The sequence below is a fragment of the Enoplosus armatus genome, chromosome 19, assembly GCF_043641665.1.
Source record: "Enoplosus armatus isolate fEnoArm2 chromosome 19, fEnoArm2.hap1, whole genome shotgun sequence".
NCBI lineage: Eukaryota > Metazoa > Chordata > Actinopteri > Centrarchiformes > Enoplosidae > Enoplosus > Enoplosus armatus.
The window spans coordinates 4,193,908-4,215,560 of NC_092198.1; the positions used below are offsets into that span (position 1 = coordinate 4,193,908).

Below are 21,653 nucleotides of genomic sequence, written 5' to 3' on the forward strand. Positions count from 1 at the left end.
AATACTCCCCATTACGGCGGGTGTTCTTATACTCAGGAAATCAGCTCGATAAACATGTAGACACACACACACACACAGTACATACAGACACATGCGTCAACGCACACACACACGTCAAATTTGGAGCCCCATGCATGTGTAAAAGTTAGCTCAGTGGCTCAGGCCAGCTCCGCTCCACCTTTGACACCTCTTTAAATGTGAAAAAAACAGAGTTCTGCCTTGTGTTTTTTTTGGAGGAAATCTTATTTCTTATCAGTATTTAAAGATGCTATTTGTGTACACTCTCGCAGACACGCTTTTGGGTTTCTCTAGTGTTGCCGTTTGATGTTCGAAAAGAGCAAAAATCGTAGCCAACATCTAAGTCACATATACTTAAATTTTCTCAAATTGATTCTGAATAAAATAAAAACTTATTGACAAAAAGGAAAAAATTTACTTAATTCAGGCACTTTGTTTTCGGCCCCGCTCAAAGCCATTTAGCACTTCAATGAGGGTCTTCGTGTTTGTTTCGGACCCCTTCAAATCCTGAGACTGAAGCACTTAAATTGGCACTTCAGGAGGAAGCATCTCGTTGATATGATTATATGATACAATTGAAAATATCTCTATGAAGAAGACGTATCTGAAACCTAAACACAAAAGAAAGCTAATGTTTTAGTATAAGATTGTTCACACCTTATATTTGTATTTCTTTAGGAATTGAATAAGCTAATTCAGAATTCATTTGACGTGAAAACAGTGTATGTGTTGTCCAAATGATTAAGTAACAATCATATAAGATAGTAACATGTTTGCCCTAATTGTGCATTTGTTTGAACATCTTACTCTGTGATGTGCATGCATGCTCCCTATAGCTATAAGCCTAGTTAGTTTGTCTAGCTTCTGTTTGCCTCATGAATTCTCTCTGGAGCAGTCTGTTTTTTAAAATGATACTTTTTAAAATGTCTATGTATAAACAAGCTGAATTATCACAACCCCCACTAGAGGCGGACTTTATGTACGAGCAGGGCCACATGGAGCAAAGGTTGAATTCAATTGGAATGTGAAGCTTTATTCATCGCTCTTTAGAGCCCCAGTCCAAAATGGCCCCCACTGAAGCCAATGTCACTTCTAGGCTAGCCGCTGTTCCACCAGCTTCTATCTTCTGTCTCTCATTGAGTAATTCTTCTACAGTCTTTCTGAAGTTTACTATCCTTACTCTAAGTATCTATTGCAGCGCTTGCTATTAAACATGCAAACCCTTCAGGATTTTAGCTCAACAACAATGGTTTTATTAGAATGCAAAAAACTACTGCTTTCGCTAAGTTTAAAGGACCCATATCATGCTCATTTCAGCTCAATATTTTTATTCTGGGATTCCACTAGAGTAGCTTTGCATGATTCACAGTTCGAACTGTCCTTATGTATCTTCTACTGGCCCTTTATGCAGCCCCTCAGTTCACCGTCTGTCTGAAACAAGCTGTTTTAGACAAAACTGAACAACTTCCAAAAACCTGACGAGTAGTCCTGAGCAGAGCGCTCCAATAACTTAGACAGACTGAGCGGGTGGATGAGCGTCCCTGTACTTGGTGGGCGTGCTGTGCCTGGAGCAAATCACCTGCTGGGGGCGTGGCTGAGTGCGGTGACTGTATAGTTGTGACATCACAACCTTACGGAAGTCCTGGCGGCTCGTTTAAAGGCACAGTGCCTTGATACTTTCACAGTATTTATATAGCACCTAGACCTATTTTATAATCAAAAAAATACACGGAAATCTCAATTTTTACAATATGGGACCTTTAACCAACCAAAGTACGTCATTGTAACTGTTGATTTCTCCCCTCTCCATGATACCTACCAACGCTCTCCTCTAATATTGGTAACTTTTAGCAGTAATCTCTGCCGTCAAAAAAACATTGTTCAGCCTTCCCTGTCTTGCTATTGCTACAGTCATGTCTAAGCTAAAACGCTTCAAACCTCTCCACTGGTCACTTCTGTGGAGTTGGTGACGTTCACCTGCAAAGGTTTTGGTGCTGCTGAGCATTTGACACATTCATACAGACTGTATGGAGAATTATACCAAAAGAAAAAATGTAGTCAGCAATTTAAATTAAACCTCTAAATACTTTCTATTTCCTTCCATTTTGGGAGTTAAAACTCGAGTTGGACACCCTCTCCTGGTTTGGAACTCCATCCCTTTTGATGACCCAAGATTTGAAGTGGGCACAAAATGTTTGCACCCCAGCTATTTAAATGCCGGTCCAGCTCTCTGTATCAGTCTACATAGTGGGATCGGAACTTTTGGGTTTTGCTCAAGTTTGTAATAATATATTACTAAAAATGCATGACCTTACTAAACAGTATATTGTGCAGTTCATGCACAGCCTTTAATGAACACCATCTACTTTGTTAAAAGCACAAAGGTTTGAAATCCTAGATATTCTAAATAGCAAGTGCTGTAGTAGATACTTATTTACCTTAGAGGTGAGAGTAAACCCCGTGTAGCCATTTATAGCAGATCAAATGTGGGTGCTACTAAGCTAGCCTAGCAATTAGTCACACCCCGTGACACCACCTATTCCTCCACCCAGCTTTGGGTGATTTTTAAAAAATGCGTGTTTTACATGGGACAGGCACAGTGTTTTACCCTTTAAGATTATTTTGAAGCTACAAAATTAAATTAAAAGATGTTTTTGGCCAAATAAATCTGGGATTTGTAGTCCTCTCCCTGACTTCAACTGATGTACATTTTAGATGTGGTTTCATTTTTGATCTCACACGTGAGACTGCTTCTGCTCTACAGCCAAACAGAGTTGAGTGTATTTTGTAAACCTGAATCTTTTAACAATTCAAAGACTAGTCCGTACATAGAGTACATAGACCCACACACGCATACACACAAACACATGCACGCATATACACATATTCATACAATATACACACACAGTACAAACGTTGTGGGACAGCCTGAGTGGTTCAGCCCTTTTTCCTATTTGTGCTCTTTTCATTCGTACACATATTTACTGAAGCAAAAGAGTATTTACCAATTGACCATGTGGAGATTCTACCAGGATCAAGCCAGAAAACGAAAGTGTAACCACCACCTACATTACAGAAGTTTCTTTTCTGCAAACATTATGCAACACATTTTTTATTTGTGTACTATTTCATTTGTTAATTTGACAAAGCCAGGTGTTGCATTGGAGAACACTGACTTTATGTTTTTCTGTTTGGAGAAAACTAATCCATGAAGTTTGTGTTGTATCAAAGCTATTGTAACAAAGCCCCATGGATGTCTCTTCAGATTGGTTTTGCATAGCAGATTTCTGTTTTACCTATTGAAGGATGATAAATTAATTTAAGAAACCCTCTGATTGATGAGGAGATGATGCAACAAACAGAGGCCCCTGAAGCACACTCTCCAGTCAGAAAAGCTTTTTGTGCTTTTGGTTGTATTTGTTATATTTGGTTTTGGGATATCTGTCTTTTGAGATTTCTGCATACACTCTTAACACAGTGGAAGAATTTTGTTTGTCATTACAGAAAAATTACATAAATTACATTAAAAAAAAGAAGTAAGATTTCTTTGCAGAAGTAGTGTCATTTTAATCTGGATAATCACATTACGAATTTTTTTTGTAGTTCCAATGAAAAATTAATTCATTTTAATTGAATTAAATCAAACTTCCATTCTCCTCCATTCTATTGGGGTGGTGGCAGAAATCTTAAAGAAGCTCAAAACTTTGGTGAATAAAACCAAAACTATATGCATGGCTAGATACCAGTAGTGGTAAGGGAGAAAATATGTTGTAATTTGGGTAGACCAACCCTTCAGTGTCTCAGGGTGCCAAACATTTGAACCTGCTCCCTACATCACTCTGAAGCAGACTTTTTTCTTTTTTTTTTGACTTACTTTGTTTGAGAGTCAACTAAAACGTCCCTTAAAAATGATTTGTTAACATTACTTAAAGCTGCATTAATTGATTTTTTTGGTCACTTGTGGGCAATAGAAAAACATATTGGCATATTATCACCATGTATAAAGTTTTTAATGGCTAACAATTTCGCAAACAGTTGCCTACTCACCAGCTCGTAGCTGACTTTGGTGCTGGGCTGAGAGCGCACAATGAGTTTTTCAAAGCTATTTTTTTGGTGCTGGAAACAAGATTGATGAGAGCAGAATTTGCTGGTTGTAAAACCAAATCAAGTAGCTAAAAGAAGCAAGGGAAATGCAGAGTTGGTGATAATTATCCGCTGGTTCGTCACTACGAGCTTTCACATCACACAAAGTCATCTTATCCATTGTTCACATAAAAATATTGATTAGTGCAGCTTTAAAATGATTGTGACATTAATAATTCTATGCATAGAAAACGCCTAAAATGAATTTGATACTTGAGGAATCCTCCAGGTTACTTTGTGCAGGCCAAACCCTTTTTTGGTTATGGCCATTACAGCAGGCATGTTGCTGTAACTCTGTAATTGAATGCTTATACCTTTTTTTTTTGCTGTGCATTTGTCTTGTTTAGTTCAATTTTTTTTGTTGCTGCTTCTCTGAAACAAACACTGGCTTTTCAACTCCAAAGGTTGTTCTAAAGAATATGAACAAAAACATGCCTTTCTCACAGATTGCTAAACTTTATTGAAAAGAAAAAAAAATCTGATATTCTGGTTGAATGCGCAGGCTCAAAAATCATTGAGTAAAATATAAAAAATGGAAAATGTTTACAAATAGGTGTCATGTCATGTTTGATCAATTTTTGCAATGTAAAAATCGCTCGGTTCAATTGGACTGGTTCTTGGTGTTGTGGAAAGAGACAAGGGATGAGTTTCCTCACCTTGCCTTTAATCCAACTTTTGGGATGGGTCAGCATTACATGGATACAAGTGCACCTCCGATATTTGCCTTAGAACTTGCAGAGGCCATAGTTCACATTCAAGTGAAGTGAGTGTATGCAGGGGCCTGGGCCCCCATCCCCGAGTCACCAGTGCGGACTTTCTCACACTTATCTACCTGTGAAATCCTTCATACCTCTCATAACTGGTCAATGACTGTATCAGCAAACTGCATCAGGTGTTTTTTCTACATGCTTTTTACACAGATTATACGGACTATTGTATTAGTAGATTTTGGTGCATCATTTTTAATGTAATAGCTCTTAAGCTTGTAGTTCAAGTTGTTGTTTTTTTCTTTAATTTTTCTAGATGACTGTTTTGTGTTAATATTGTCAATTTGAAATAGTTGTTATTTGCTTATTCTCTACTAAGAGTTCTTACCTTTATAATTTTTAAATGCTACATGACCCTAATTAATTAAAATGACTTAATAACCATTGTAAATACGGTATTGTGCAAACCCCGTTTTCATTCATTTCAATTGCTAGTGTTCTATAAATGACTTTTTTGTCTAGACACCATTTCTCTTTATGAAATAAAGAAACATGCATATCACGTTTTGTGTTTTTTGGATGTTTTTGCAAAAACATGACAAAATGTTGGTCACTTTTAAAGCTACAGTAATTGATCTTTTTGGCCACTTGGGGGCAGCAGAACAAGCTACAAACACAACACTGACATACAACCTTATAAAGTTTTAAGTCTTATAAATTCGATGTGGTGAACATGTTAACAAACAGTTGCTTAATCCATCCAACAGACACGTAGCAACATTATAGCATTCATTTCTAAGGCAAAGTAATGAACAAAACATAGTACATAGTAATCTGCCTATTAGTTTTTCCAGTAATGTTCATGTATAAGTAGACTTTTTGACCCAGAGGAAAGGCCACGGGGTTATCACTATCAGCCAGGTTCATGCTCCACACAAAATGTTATAATAATCTGGACAGAATAGCTGTTGAGATATCTTGCTGTGGAGTTTTGGCTAGCCAACTGGCTGACATCACCATGGTCACACTGTAAGCTTCATTAAAGCCATTCAAGACTAAACACAAAACAGTTTGGTCCTGCTGAAGAGGGAAAAGTGTTTAATAGAAAAAACAACAGGACAACAGAAACATTGACAATAAAAGCTTAAACTTGTCAGATATATTCAGAAACAATATCAGGCTACTCTCAGTCCAAACAAAATGTTGAATTTGAAGAGCCCTTTTTCCTCCAGCTCGTTCTGTATGATCAACCATAAACACTGGTTTAGAGAGTTCTCTCATCTTTTTTTGTGGTTGCCAATTCCACAATCTTTAATTACAATAGTCAGCCAAAATATCTTTGCAACAGGCGATTGGTCTCATTTTATGAGCAGTCACATATGCTTTGAGCCAAATATCATTTTGATTCATGAATGGTTTCCAAAAACGACACACAACCCTAAATAGCAAATAGCAAGTAGTTTGCAAACTATCAATATAAAAATCGGGTGCTGGCGATATAATTTGAGCAGTACATGAAGCAAATTATGAGGTGTTTTTTGTCTGTGGAATGTCATGTTAACATATTTGAACTGAAGTTGTTGTTCATGCACAATACATTCTGTATAAACACACTGTGAAAACATAAAGTTACAGTCGAGAGACAGGATGAGAGTCGCTTGGCGATCAGGATCCCTCGGACCCTTTAGAACTCCCATATGCCTCTAGCTTGGTCCCGAAACAGTCATTTTCAATTTACTTCTTCATGATTGAAGACAGCTCCAGAATCATGCTCTGAAAGAAAGAAGAGAAAAGATGTGTGGACAATGCATGGTTATTATTCAAATCACAGACACAACACACATTTCTGTTAACAGCAGCTGAAAAGCTTGTTTTTTTTCTGATCTCCAGTGTCTCACTTTGCTGCTGTGATGTTGAAGGGTGTGTCAGTGCCATGTGACATCACTGGTGGGTGTGGTTACAGGTGCAACAGGGCACACCTCTGACTGAACCCAACCACACCAGAGGTGCACCAGACTGGAAACTTTCAACCAGGCAAGGAAACAAATCATGTCACTTCCATGCACCAATCACCATTCAACAATATTAGAATCAAAATATGATGACAGTGGCTGCTCATGTTGCCAGACCATTGTCAATCAAATCTGATCAAATCACATCCATCAATCTTTATTAGAGACTAGATCAATGGAAAGGAGTGTGTCGTAAAAGACGTTGTGTAGTTAAACACTGTATGGTAGAAGTTTTTACAAGCAATTTCAATTGTTTAAAGGGTTAGTTCACCAAAATAAAACCTTACCAAATAAATCCCTTACCTGTTTGGATCCATCCTTGCAGATAGTTGGGTTTTGTTTGTCTAGGTTTTGAGATATCTACCCTAATACAATGGAGGTAAATGGATTTTTGTTGATGGTACTGGATTCAACTAAAGTTAAGTGAGAAAACATGTTTGGTTTCTTTTTTGTTGTTTATTTGGATGCATCTACACTTTAAAGAGCAACTTAACCTAAGCAGACCTTCAGTGGTTAAACTTTTCACCTTGCTGCAGCGAATTACAAGTGTACTCCAATGTGTGTCTGTACACTGTGGCATCACTGGTGGGCGTGGTTACAGGGGCAATAGGGCACACTTCTGACCATGTCCAACCCCACCCAGCTGAGTTTTTCAAAGGTGCAACAGATTAAAAGCTTTCAACCAGACAAGGCAGTGAATATGGAACTTAATGGAAAATAATTATTTAAAAGTACATCAAACAAAGAGACAGTGTAAGACAATACACATTGTTATGTTATATGTATTTCCTTTTCAAGTGTGAATTTACTGTGTCCTAATCAAATGAAACATGCTAAAAGGGTAATTATTTAGCTTCTGTCTTTAATAACTGAATGCTGTTTTTCAGTCATCATCCATTAAAAACAAATCACAACACAGAAAAGAGGTATGTTGTATTTCAGTGTCGTCCAGCAGATGGCAGCTTAGACCTGCCAATACTATGAGTACATATTGTCCATGCCGAAATGAAAAACAATCAATTGTCCAATCACAGCCTGGGGGCAGAGCTTAGTGTCACTGACATGAGCTGATGGCAGCCATGCATAAAAAGGAAATACATATGGAAACGTGGAATTGTATTCACTTTACTTCTTTGTTTGATTTGCTTTCATTTAAGCATTTTAAATCTTAATAAGTGAAACACTGCTTTTTAGCTGTACTGCTTTATTGATATCTTAGTTTCATTTTACTTTCTCACCATGGACATCCTCCTCCCACTGGCTGGAGGCGGCGGGGTCACCACTGGACTCTCTCCCTGGTTGAGGTGCTGGGCCTCGACGTCGGTTCCACTCTGAGAATCGGCACTGTCAGACCTGGCTAGCTTGTCCTCCGACAGTCCTCGGGACATAAAACTGCACTTTCTGGCTGTTGGGTAGTGGTCACTCTCCGGAGAATCGCTCATGTCACTGAGCTCCTTACAAACACTCACTCTGCTCTGCTTCCTCTGCGGGTTCCTCAAGGCTGCTGGAATCTCCATGTGGCTGGCCATCAGTGTGGGTCGAGGTCCTGCGTACTGCGGCTGGCCGGAGCCATGAGGTCCATTTGACTCATCACTGCTGCACGAGGGCTTCCTGTTGTCCAGAGTGTAGCCCCGCTCCACAGACCCCAGCTGCTGTGGACCCTGGATGCCAACTTGGCTCGGCAGGTAAGTCTGTGCGGGCTGCTGGTTGGAGTTGTTAGACCCCTTCTGATTCTGAGGAGCCAAATTCAATGGCAGAGTCTCCCCACGAGCATCAGACACAACAGAGCACGTCATCTGTGTGAGCTGCATCAACCTCTGTGGCGAGGAGTTAGTGAGCACACAAACCTGCTGCACCATGGAGTTTTTCTTTGACCTGTACACACTGTCATCGTCTCCATATTTGTATCCATACAAGCTTTGTTTGATCTTCTTCACCCCCAGATGGAAAATCTCCAGGAGGTTGAGGAATAAAGAAACTCCAGCAATAACCAGCATGAAAACCATGAAAATATTCTTCTCTGTTGGCCGTGACACAAAACAATCAACACTGTTGGGGCAAGGCAACCTCTCACATTTGTACAGAGGAGACAGTCCGATGCCATACAGAGCACACTGACCTATTATGAAACCCACCTCTACCACAGATCTGGTTAAGATATGGAAAACATATGTGCGCAGCAAGGAGCCTCTCAGGGGAGCTTTCCTTACTTTCTTCTGTTCATCTAGTTTCCTGAGCTCTCGCTCAATTCTCTTATGGTCCTCCTGGACAGGGTCTGTCCCCTCCAGCTCAGCTTTCAGACAGGCTTTCTTCCTGTGCCTCTCCTTCTCAAGGGTCCTCAGGCGGTACAATGCATGCCCCATGTAGACCAGAGACGGAGAGGACACAAAGATGATCTGCAGGACCCAGTAGCGGATGAGGGAGATGGGGAAAGCCTGGTCGTAGCAGACGTTCTTGCAACCGGGTTGCTCTGTGTTGCAAACAAACTCACTCTGCTCGTCGTCCCAGACATCCTCAGCTGCAACGCCGAGCACAAGCATCCGGAAAATGAAGAGGATGGTGAGCCAGATCTTCCCCACAATGGTGGAATGAATGTGGACCTCTTCAAGAATACTCCCTAATAAATTCCAATCCCCCATCTTCCATCACATTATTATTTTCTGTCAATGAATAAAGAAACACATGAGTAGTTTGTAGGTTTTTCATTAAATGGAAAGTCAAAAATGCAATAGTAGTTGTTTTACTTACATGTTTCCTAGGGTCCTTGTCTCGTATGCTTCAGCATAAAGCCATTATAAAAGAGCAGATTCATTTGTGGACACATCATCAGACATCATTTGTCGTCCCTTGAAGACAGATGAGACCCCACTGTGCAATGCAGCTGACACTATTTCAATGCTGTTGCAAACTAGGACTCCAGTTTGAAGCCATTGATCCACCACATGGCCCTATAATGCCCCGAGGTCAGTTTCGCCACTTTTAACAGGACAGTACACTGGAAATAGCACCAACTGAGATGTCAATACACAGCCACCCACAATGTGTTTCTTTTTTCTTTTGCTTATAAAGTACAATAGTGTGCAATAGTGTCCTTTCAACCTTGTGGCAATAGTTTATGTTTGTCCCTTTCCTGTCTCAACATGACAATGGCCAATACAATGAATAAAGCCAGCTCCATAAAGAAATGGCTTTCCCAGTTTGGTGTGGGAGGTGACTGGCCGACACACTACTTTCACTAATAACAAAAGGTATTTTGTTTCAATCAAGACATTATCTACTAGTAGCACCTCTGGTTTGTCTAGTATTGAAAACTGCAGCCCTAACAAGACCCTCTTCCTCATGACTTCCTCATCTCCAGCTACCTCTGCAGAATCGGTCGTCACATGCAGAATCCCAGCTAGTCTCTAAAATAAGCTAATTCTTACAAATTTTAAAACTATCTCTCGAGACAATGTCTAAACTGGTTTTAGCTTCAAATCAACTACCACTTTCCTTGACCTCTCCTCTTCCAGCTAAACTTTTTTTTAAAGATCTCTGGGACCTACAATTCTGAATATTGTTAATGTATCACTTACAACTGGCACTGTCCCTACTAGCTTCAAGACTGTTGTGGTTAAAACACTACTTATGAAACTGCACCTTGATCCAGGATCTCTCAATAGCTAAAGACCAGTCTCCAACCTTCCATTCTTTTCAAAAGTATTAGAAAGAGTTGCGTCTCAGCAACTTTCGGCTCACATAAATAACAGCAACCTTTTTGAACCTTTTGAAAAAGGCAGTGGAAAGCTGTCATTCCACTGAAACTGCACTGACTAAAGCCATTTCATATCACTGGCTGGTCTGCTACTGCGTTACAAATGGCAACCCTAAGCACCAGCCTCGATTTCCATACTTTGTGGACACTTTATGAATATTTGTGTCATGGCGATGCAGTATATGGTTCTACCTCACAGATTATCTTCCACTGGTACCAACTGGCATAGATATTTTATTCCCCCAATTTGCCCCAATTACTTTACACAAATTCCATTATTTTAAAATGCTTATAAAACAGACACCAGCATGAATAAATAAAACTTTATTTTCAGTAAAGAATTACGCACAATATTCACAATATTGCATTCCATGCTGTTTATAAGCAATAGGATGGGTCACACAAAAAGGCCATTTCGGCTCACAGATAAAAGGTTTCATTTGTATTAACAGAGATAAATGTACTGTCCTGTACATGAATTGGGACATGTAAACATTTTAACAACCTTCAAACATATCAAACACCCCCCCCCCCCCATACACAAATACATCCATTAAAATGAGATCCAAAATATCAAACAAAATTCTAATAAAATGGCCCAACCTATTAGTAGCTCATAGCCCATAGCTAAAGGTCTACTGATGAGTGATGCTTCAAGTTGTTTCCAGTGTCCACTTAATTTTAGGAACTAAAAAGGTCACTTAATTGAAGAAAATTTGAGCATACTTGCACTGGAATCTTGGAATTATCCTAGTCCAAAGGCAGTTTTCCCCAACTGCTTTGAGAAAAACACAAGTTTAGGACTAACTTGTTGCAGACTTGTTGAGACTAACATTTTTCCAATGTATCATATCTGCAAATGCAGAGAAAGGAAAACACGAGTACCAGACATCAGCATCCAGCACCGATACTGTAGTACTGATAAGTAGTGGCTGCAGTGTGAATTCTTAAAAACAAAAAATGCATCAAAAACAATAACACCGTTAACTGTATTTTTACTAAGTGGATGTCAGTATTGTTGAATTCTTATTTTTCAAATTTTGAATTATTTTCGAACAGTACGAAGAGGTAAACTAAATCGAGAACAAAATACCTTCATTGATAGTGACGGCATTTTTGACCATCCTTTGGAAAACAAAGCTTGGCTAAAAATGCAGTCCATATTTCTACTCAGCTGATGATTGACGTATGCAGGGCTCCACATCTTGATGGGTAAAGTAGCCTATGTGGGGATCGATCCTTTCAGCCACCCTGCCTTTACATCTTTTTGCACTATGTCACATGAACAGCAGCCGACAGACCTGTGTTGGTGCCACAGTATGTGTGTGGAAATGTTCTATTACAAGAACTACTTGCATAAAACAAAGCACACACAGTCAGAGGTATCAAGGGTCCATCTTCTCCTGCTTCTTAAAAATCTTCATGAGCTGGTAAAATCTATGAGCAATCTGAGAAAAGGAAAACAGTTAACAGTTATTGTATGCTCCTTCTTCATAGCCTGTTCAGTCATATCACAGAACTACAACAAAAGGAGAAAGATTAACTTACCTGCCCTGATGGCTTATTAAGTTTCTCTGACAAGGCAGAAAAAGTCTCACGCGAAGCCCCCTTTGTCTTCAGGTCAATCAGAATAGCTCGGTCTTCATCTCTAGAAGAAGCAGAATACAGGTAAAGAGCAGAAATCCTTTTCAGGTAGGATTTGTATGGTTTACAAACATTTCAATTTGACCATTTTTGCTGAAATATTGCAAGGATTAAACAAAATGGCAAGCATGTATTAAATCTCGTATTCACAAATTCTTGGGGGAGGGGGAGTGATACAATACAAAAACCAACTACTGACCTGGTCCATGACATCACCACCTCACCCCTCTTCCTGATGACATTCTTGGCATAGAGACTGTTGGGGGACAGAGATGCTGGGGAGGATTTGGATTCACTATCGTCTTTCCTGTAGTTAGACAACATCTCCTCCGTGCTCTCCTCTTCCTCCATTCTGGGCTGCTTGGCTTTTGATTTCTCTTGGTGCTTCTTCCGTTTTCTACTTTTTCCACAATCCCTCTGGTCTTTCTCTGATATGCTGCTTACATCCTCTGCAAAGGTGAGACTCTCTGACACTTCCATTTCATCTCTCTCCAAGTGGCTCTTCTGATTTATTTCAGAGCTTCCAGCAGGGTGATGTGGACTGTTATCTAACTCAGACAAAAGAGCTTTTGAGGGACTTTGTTGAGTTGTCATGTCGTCTTCTCTGATGCATGTTTGACTTGCACTCTCATCAGCAGTGACTGTGATACCTTCTCTGCCGGTTGCCTTGCTGATCTGCCCAAAGAAATGATCAGAACTTTGACCACCATTGTGCAAACTGTTATCTGAAGGAGTAGTTTTAGGCCGATGTTTTAGAGACTCCTCAGAAAAATAAACCTTTGAAGTACTTTGAGTGGATGAATCTTCTTTTTTGTGGGATGGATATTTTGTTAGTGCACAGCTCTCATCTTGAGAGTCTGCACCGGTGGCAGCCTGACAGCTCGCAGAGCTTTCAGAAAAGTTAGACAGGTTAATCTCTGATGGTACAGCATTTGAAGGAGTACCCTTCTGCGATTTGTCTGACAAAACACCTTCTGCTCGACTTTCTTGTGTCGCAACTCCATCTTCTTCTGTCAGTGTCTGACTTAAGCTGTCATCAGCAGTGAGCGTGGTATCTGCGCCAGTGGCTGCCTGACGAATCTTCAAGATGAAATGATCGTTAGACTTCTCCATCACTAGCGCCTGCATGGGCAGGTCAGTCTTGAACACGAAAGGTGTGGCGAGTACTTCCGAGGCCACGCTGCTGCTGGAGCCACAGCTGGAGTTGTCGGTGTCGAGGGCTAGGTGAATGTCCTGTTCTGTAGCGTCTTCCCCATCCAGCAGAGCGTCCTCACTTATGTGAGCACTGATGACACTGTCTGGAGTGGACATGATGTGCATGCTCGATGGCTGAAGGAAGCTGAGATGGCTGTCGGACTTGAGAGGCGATGGAATGGTGAGGGAGACTGCCAGATCCTCAGCTAGAATGGAATATGACCTCTGTGAAGCCAAGCTGGATTGCAGCATTGCTCTATTCTCTGATGGCACTTCTAATAAGCAACTTTCATCAAATAAAGCTGGATTCAGTGCGATTTGATCTTTGGATTGTGGAGACGACATCTTGCGAGGTGAAATGCTAGACCATGTCGCAATAAGTTTGGAGGGAGTATCAAATTTTGTCTGGGACAGCAGTTTCGATGGAGAGTCAAATTTAGTCGGAGTGGTGATGCTGAGGAGTCTCTCACCATCCTTCCTTGGTGTACTGAGGGACCAGGCTGTGTTGTCTCCAGTGATTCCACTGGTTTCTAGTAAGTCGGATCCTTGCAGGAGACACTTGAAGATTTCTCCCATTTGAGAGTCTCTCACCAGGTTGAATGTTAAACTGGAGGCTTGCTGTTCTGTGAGAAGCTCAAAGTCAGTTTTGTCAAGCAATGAGCCATTTTGAGAGACAACCAAAGAAGGTATATTATTTTTCTCTGGAGTTGAAGCAATATTTTTAGGAGCAATGAAGTTAACCACAGTTTGTGTATTTGGGCAATTTGTTGGATGCAGGTCAACATGTCTGTCTTTTTCCACATGTGTGATCCTGATATCTTTGCCTCTGCTTCCAAGGCCTGTTTTGTAAGGTGCCACAGCACAAGGCTTGATTCGATTCAGGCTGGTCGGCGCCAACTGTGCTTCCTTTTGTTGACACTGTGATGTCTTTGCAGCAGGCTGTCTAGATACTTTCTCATTTCCACTGGGCTTCTTGTCCTCAGCCTGAGCTCTTTCTGGTTTGCAAAGGCTCTTCAGTATTGTGTAAATATCCTTGAACAAGTAGTTGACTTGGACATCTACAAAGTCCCACAACTTTTGCTTCAGATCGACGGCTTGCTGTTCAAAGATGCGTTTCACAATACCATTATTTGATACTTTGCTAAACACAGATGCAATCAATTTCTTCAGCTTGGATTTCATTTCCCCTTCCTGACTGCATATTTGACCAAAATGAGCACCATCCACAAATTCTAAAAAAGACTCCAAGAAATTGTCCATCACACCATAAAAGCTCTTCTTGGGAAAGGTTTTATGAAGCTTCATGTACTTTTTTCTGATCTCAGTACGAACCAGCTTGAATGTCTCCATTACTTCCTCTATGGTGGAAAAAGAAGCTTTGGTTGCAGCAGGACAAACTGTTTTAAAACGACTCTTTGGACTTCGTGTTGATACACCTGCTGTTTCATTCATTTCTTTCGATGCAACAAAACTTTCTTCAGTTGCCCTCGTTAACACAGACTTTGGACTTGGTATATTTCTTACTGGTCGTGCCAACTTCGCCCTCTTGGTTGCAGGAACAGGAGAACCTGCAGCCGCCTCATCACTTTCGCTTATAATTTCCCCTTCCTCCAGTTCAGTGTCAGAGAGACTTGACGGCAGGGCAGATACCTTGTCCACCAAGTTTTGCTTGTCATGGTTTGCAGGAGAACCTGGATATTTGTTTTCTTTGTTTACATCCAACTTCTTTGAGCTGGCATCAACAGCTGTGCTGGAGAAATCTGCACAGGAGAGAAAGAAATAATTAGGATTAAAATACCTCATTATGGAATTGCTCATCCCATTCCATTTAACACTGAATGATCTGCAATTCCGCAGCTAAAATTCAAGGTGCCCTTTCTAAGCTGATGACGAAAAAAAATCTCAAGTCAGCTGCAAACCAACTTGGAGCCTCTAGCCTGCAGTAGAGATAAAGAGCAGGCTATCCTGACTAAATAAGATTATTTAGTTCTGAGGTTGAATCTACCAAGATAATTATTATTATCAAAGGATAATCATCTTGAAAATAAATATGAGCACCACAAAAACACAATTTGTCTCCCTAAGAAATAATGAGAAACTTAAGTTGTGATCACAAGATAACAAACCTAAAAAATAACTAGCAACCTCAGCCCCTTTATTATCAAGCCAACTTTACCTTTTTGAAGGCTCTTGACATGACCTGGCTTGCCATGAACATGGAGATGACTCCTCTTGGTTATTCGTATTGGGCTCCTCAGAGGGCTTATGGCATCAGGGATTCTTTTCAGACTGCTCAGTGTGCGCATCATGGAGTCCTCATCATGGAGTAATGGCATAGAACTGGAAGGCTCAATGTTATTCTCATGACTCTTTCCCGGACTCTTCTTTGGTGTGAAAGTGAGGTCACTGTACTTCATAGGCAGTGCCATCTCCTCTGTCGTACTGCTGACTTTGGACACTGCGATACAGCTCGACTCAGTTGGGATGCTACTGCTGTCGTTGGCATCTTCATTTGTCTGTGTTAAAACATAAATAGCCTCAGGAAGACTCAGCCCTTCTTGTGGAAGTGATTCCAGGCTTATTGTACTGGATACAGCATCCGCATCTTTAGGACCATCTTGCGTACAAAAAGCATCTTTCTCGTAAATGGAACTGGAAGCAGGGGGACACAGTCTTTGCTGAGAGTTCTGAGGTAGAGTAATTTGCTGACTTTCGGGATTGGTCTTGTCAGGAACATCTTCAGATACAGGATTTTTCCTTGAGGGTGAAGAAGCTGCACCTTCTTCAACTGAATCCACAGGGAGGCTTTTCTGTACTGCAGTTTTAGGAGTTCTACATTTCAGTTCTACACTTGAATCAAGCACAGTGGGTTCGATAACAGCAACAGGTTGATCAGTATTATTTCCAGGGTTTACTTCTTGTAAAGAATTGTTTGTGTGTTCTTCATAAATGCTTCCAGGCATGTCACTGACGTCACCTGCATCCTTCAGAGGTCCACATTCATCAACCTGGTTGTTGGCCAGCTTGGTTTTATCCTCATGATTTTTTGAAATGTCCCCATCTGTTGCTTTTACAGAACTATTCTCTGGTGATTTTGCTGTGAGATGCACAGTCATCTGATTCTCTGCAGTATCTAAGGGTTGGCCATGAGCCGAGGTAGTTTGGACTAAATTGTCTTCAAGTTGCTTGTCAGCTGCAGGAGGTTCACTCCAGTTTTTGTCCTTTTCCTGGACATCTTTTGCATCATCGCACTTTTTATGTGTCTTTTCAGAACCTGGAGTTTTGGGGATATCTGGAGATTGCTCTGCAACATCTTTAAACCCTGTCTCTAATTCACTCCTGTCTACTTCATCAATCACATACATGTCTTCAATGTTAGGCTGTGAACTCTCATCATCAGTTTTGTTTTCAACTACCTTGTCCACTGTTGTGAGGTCATCCTGGCTGGCACTGAAGGGCAACACTGGCTTCTTAATTGGTGAAAGGGTTAGATTCAATGTTTCCATGAAACACAGTTTCCTGTTTGGACTATTTTCCTCCACCAAGCATTTCTCAGTGATATTCGGTTCTGCGGATGATCTTTTTAAGGCATCTGGTGTCTTTTCTTGTCTTTCCTTACTACAGACATCCGCTTTACCTTGGTCTGATTCTTTTGATCTATGTTTCTCACGATCTCTGTTTGTATCTGACAGAGTGTTCCTCTTGTGCTTTCTACTGATTTCATCTTCACATTGTCTATCCTCCTTTCTATGACAATCCTTTGAAAGTCTATCCCCTTCCCTCTCTTTGGAGGAATCACTGTGGCGCTCAGCATGTTTATTTGAAGAGGACTTTTTCCGGTCCTTTGAGTCCGAACTTCTGATATGTCCGTCACTAGCCTTGCCTTTTCTATGATCTCGGTTGTGGCCCTCTTTAGAGCTGTGAGCTGTGCTATGTTCAGTGTTTGATGCGGACATTTTGGTTTTATCTCGTCTCTGTTCTTGACTTCCTTTCTTGTCATTAGAGAAAGTGGCACTATGTGAAATATCTGGTGGAGGGCTTTTAGCTCTCTCTGATCTGTGGTGCCCTTCAACATTTAGGTAGTTCCTGCTTTTACATGACCTGGATCCATGTCTTCGTCCTGTGTCTTTGTCTGCCTTGTGAGACCTGTTTTTCTCAGGGGCATAACAGTCCTTGCTTGGATCTGAACCAGTTCTATGTCTCCTATCTGTTGATTCAGATAGTTTTTGACTTTGACATTTTTCCTCTCTGTGCATGGACTTGTGTTTGTCTGACTCACTATGTCGGGTTGATGAACTGCTGCTGGATTTGCTAACAGAGTGGTCAGTCTGTTTGTCAGGTACATCACATTCTCCTCTTGAGGAACTTTTTAACTGACTGTGAGATGATGCTTTTGAAGCTCTTTGCTCGACGCAAGATCCACTGGGCTGATAGGTGGAACTATCTCTTTCTTTCCTGGAAGGTTGAGGAGGATCTCTTGGAGGATGACGCTCTCTGGGAGGTGAGGGTGGTATAGGTGGAAGAGGGGGAGGAGGACTGGATGGTGGAGGAGGAGGAGGCACAGGACGGGAGGGAGGTGGAGGAGGAGGTGGCCTACTCTTGCAGCTATCTATAGAGGTCCGACTGGAGGAATTTTGATCCCGTAAATTATTAATGTGAAATTGATGATGATGGCAACCTTTCTCTGACCTGGGGAAAACAAAGTTTTACAACTGATTAATCATTTAACATAGATCCAATGTATCCTGGTTAGGTAATCTCAAAAATTAACAAGCTACTTATTTACAATCTTTTACAATTCCTACTTGAAAGATCAGATAGATTAACTCATAGTGGAGCATTCCATACATTGCATTAACCTACAGCCCCATAGGTTACTGTACAACAGATTATAAAGTTACAATGAGTCATCAGTTAATGTAAAAAAGAACAATTACCGTTGGTTCAATCTCTGAATCTCAGCATCTTTCCGTGTCACTTCTTGTTTAGCTGTTCGTAAAAGTGCAGAGATGTTCTTTTTGAGACGGTAGTTCTCAGAGTTCAACCTTGTATTCTGTTTAAAAGAGAGAGAGAGAGAGAGAGAGAGAGAGAGAGAGGATGTTAGTTTTAGCAGCGTTGTTACGCTGCTGCTGAAACATGACTGTCGCTGCTGAATTTGCTGACTCTCTCAGTTGCTTTCAACTAGCTAAGAGCGATGCAAGGCAGAGGCGACCAACTAGCTAACTGTAATCTAACTATCAACTAGCCAACTGTCTGTAACTTCACTCCACATAGAACCTTTAATGACATTTAAACAATAATGCACACCTTTTTCAACAGCTGAAAAACAAGGAAAACAAAACAAACCTGCATCTCCATTTGCTCCAGTCTCCTGTGCAACTCTTTAATTTGGTTTTGAGCGGCTTGGAATCTGGACTTCAACTGCAAACAAACAAACAAAAAGAAAATGGTTGTGAGATAGTTGGCCAGCTGACAGCAGCCCTCTGCATTTTGTATGGTGTATAGTGATTTCTGCAAAGCCACCATCAGAGCATTGTGAAATAACGAACAAAGGTTCACTCAGTACTCAACAATTCGGACCAGACTGTTGGTCAGAGAGAAATCTATTGTAGCTGCTTTTCACTCTAGACCTGGGTCTGCAGGTCACTACTAAACCAAACAATTCTGACAGACCTTGAAAAACAAAAACAAAAAACAAACAAACACTGAGTGTTAAGCTGAATGGCTTAATTTGCCACTAACATCAATAATTCCTGCAGTGTTTTATGGCAGAGATGGGCCACATTACCTGAAAATGTTATTATCCTAAACATGTAAAAAAGTGTATTAAATTAAAACACAAAAACAGAGAAAAGAGCAGAGGCACCATTTCTCACAGGATATACTACATTGCTACATATTTGATTAATATGGATATTGTAGACCATTGTCTACTAACTGAATTGATTAATGAGATGACATGTGTCAGTCTTGGTGACTCCCCACCTCTGCTAAACTAGTTCCTGAGGGAAACCTGTAATCCTGAAGCAACCCCATACTTATAATAACCCACATTTACCTATTTATGCCACAAGGCTGCAGAGCCAAGCAACTAAACAGGCATGTTGGTTTCTGCACACCAACAGTAAACACAGGTTTATCTTAACCCTCCCCTTATGTATGAAAGGCCTATTATAACAGGTCAACAGAGAGAAAGGAAGCATGGAGCACATGGAAACTCACCTCAGAGTATGTTGACTCTCTGCTCTGCTGTTCCTCTGTGACAATTTCTTCATAAAGATCCATCGACTCTTTGAGCTGAGAATGATTTGGAGAAGACTTCTCTGTAAAAAAGCAAAATAGGACAAGAAATTACATAAACCGCTATTATAGAGCCTCAATGTTGGGAAATGAATCTGTGCTGGACACACTCAAATACAATAATATTATTAGTAGTAATAATATTGTGCTGTAGCAGAACAAAGTGAAACTATTTCAAAAAGGCTTTTACCTGCATTGCAGCTGGAACTGATATCCAGGCCATCGTAGATATCCACAGAATCTTCATTGACATCAGGTACCAAGACTGTGGATATTATACATGAATTATAAATGTATGTCAACTTAGTCTTAACCAAAATTATGGCTGTGTGTATAAGAAATCACTCCCACATGCTATGGAAACTACATCTTTCGTTCTGTTTAAGAAACTATATAACACATTCATTATACCCTTAGAATTAAGACCCTAAAATAAAATTTTAAATAAAGGATTTAATATAGTGCACTGGGTAGCAGACAACAACATTGAATTATTTTATCTATAGAAATGAAGTATATTTTGGGAAAGCTAAAATAGCCTTATTGCAAACCAGAATTCCTCATAATACACAAATACCACTTAACAAATCTAAGTAAGTAACAGTGTAATGTAATAGCCTTATACTTACGACCAGGAGCACTGTTGGTGTCAATGTCCCAAAGCTCCATTATCTCTGTGGCTCAGCTTCTTAAGGAATTCCTGACACTTTACACAGGCTGAAGATTAACCTGTAGGCTGATGGATACACCGCAAGCAGGGGTAAGACCACAACTAATCAGGAACACACATTTAATGAATCCACAATTGCACAATTGATTGATAAACCAATGACTGATTGATTGATTGATAAACCAATCTTAAAGGGGCACTCTACCAATGTTACATATAGAAGCCAGTGTACTAGCCCTGGGTAGTACTACTCAGTCTGTTAAAACAGCTGTATAATGTCTTTTGTGGCTCTGGAAATATTTCGAAAATAACCCTGATGATGTCATCGAACTGGAGTTCTGGAGTTTGAAAGATATCGGCAGGCCAGGTAGAAAAAGACGCTATTAGTGGCATAACGTGAGGATAGGATTTCTTTTTTAAATCTGTCTCTTGTGTGTCACACGACTTAATGGAAGACATCACATCAACCACGTGATACAGAGAACAATGATGAGTACAACATTTGTCATTTGTGATAAATCATGCAACTACATCAACTTCATCAAATATGATTAACTGCTACATTTAGAAACACTAAGAGAAAAGATCCTGCACATTTTTTATTTATGGGCCATGGTGCAGCCTGGACAGTTTTCAGTCTGCGATGGAAGTTGTGTAAACTGAGATTTTTTTCCCCCCATACTGTTTATACACCGTTAGCCATCTCTTTATTATCTCTGGTTGTATGGGAGCAATGTTGCAAGTCGACGAGCAGGAATGCTTAATTTGTCAGGTATTTAATTTGCTGGATTTGTCAAAGAAATAGACATTTCTGTCTTGTTGTGTTATCGCAAAACAATTTCTCTATTTGATTTTATATTGTTATAACAGAAGACTTGTCAGATAATAAAGCATTATCAATCAAGATGAACATACTGTAGGTGTTACCATCTGTGGTGGACAAATCAGGCTTATCAGAGTGTTGTTAGCATGATTAACATGGTGGGTCTAGCTAGACATCTGTTGTTCACTGCTGCCCAGACAAAGAAGACAGAAAAGAACAAAGCCCTCCACCAACAGAGAAAGACAGAAAGAAATGAAGACATCCTAACTAAGAGGCAGCACAGCACACTGCTGAGTTTCATCTTAATGTTCACCGTTTTGGCTGAATATTGGTTCATTTTGAACTTTCTGCCCCTTGGCCTTAGTCTGCTTTTTGACAATCTGAGCTC

The 21,653-nt window shown here is 40.4% G+C and overlaps 2 protein-coding genes across 2 annotated transcripts; both read right to left on the reverse strand.

Moving 5' to 3' along the window:
• Positions 1-6,602: 6,602 nt before the first annotated feature.
• Positions 6,603-9,519, reverse strand: gja10b (gap junction protein alpha 10 b). Its single transcript, XM_070926328.1, has 2 exons — positions 8,119-9,519; positions 6,603-6,641 (listed from the first exon to the last, which is right to left on the reverse strand). Exons 1-2 carry the CDS (start codon positions 9,517-9,519, stop codon positions 6,603-6,605), a joined length of 1,440 nt encoding a protein of 479 aa, XP_070782429.1.
• A 2,500-nt stretch (positions 9,520-12,019) lies between these two features.
• Positions 12,020-20,441, reverse strand: casp8ap2 (caspase 8 associated protein 2). Its single transcript, XM_070926299.1, has 9 exons — positions 20,402-20,441; positions 19,963-20,037; positions 19,695-19,795; positions 18,819-18,893; positions 18,410-18,525; positions 15,649-18,161; positions 12,478-15,232; positions 12,183-12,282; positions 12,020-12,082 (listed from the first exon to the last, which is right to left on the reverse strand). Exons 1-9 carry the CDS (start codon positions 20,439-20,441, stop codon positions 12,020-12,022), a joined length of 5,838 nt encoding a protein of 1,945 aa, XP_070782400.1.
• Positions 20,442-21,653: the final 1,212 nt, after the last annotated feature.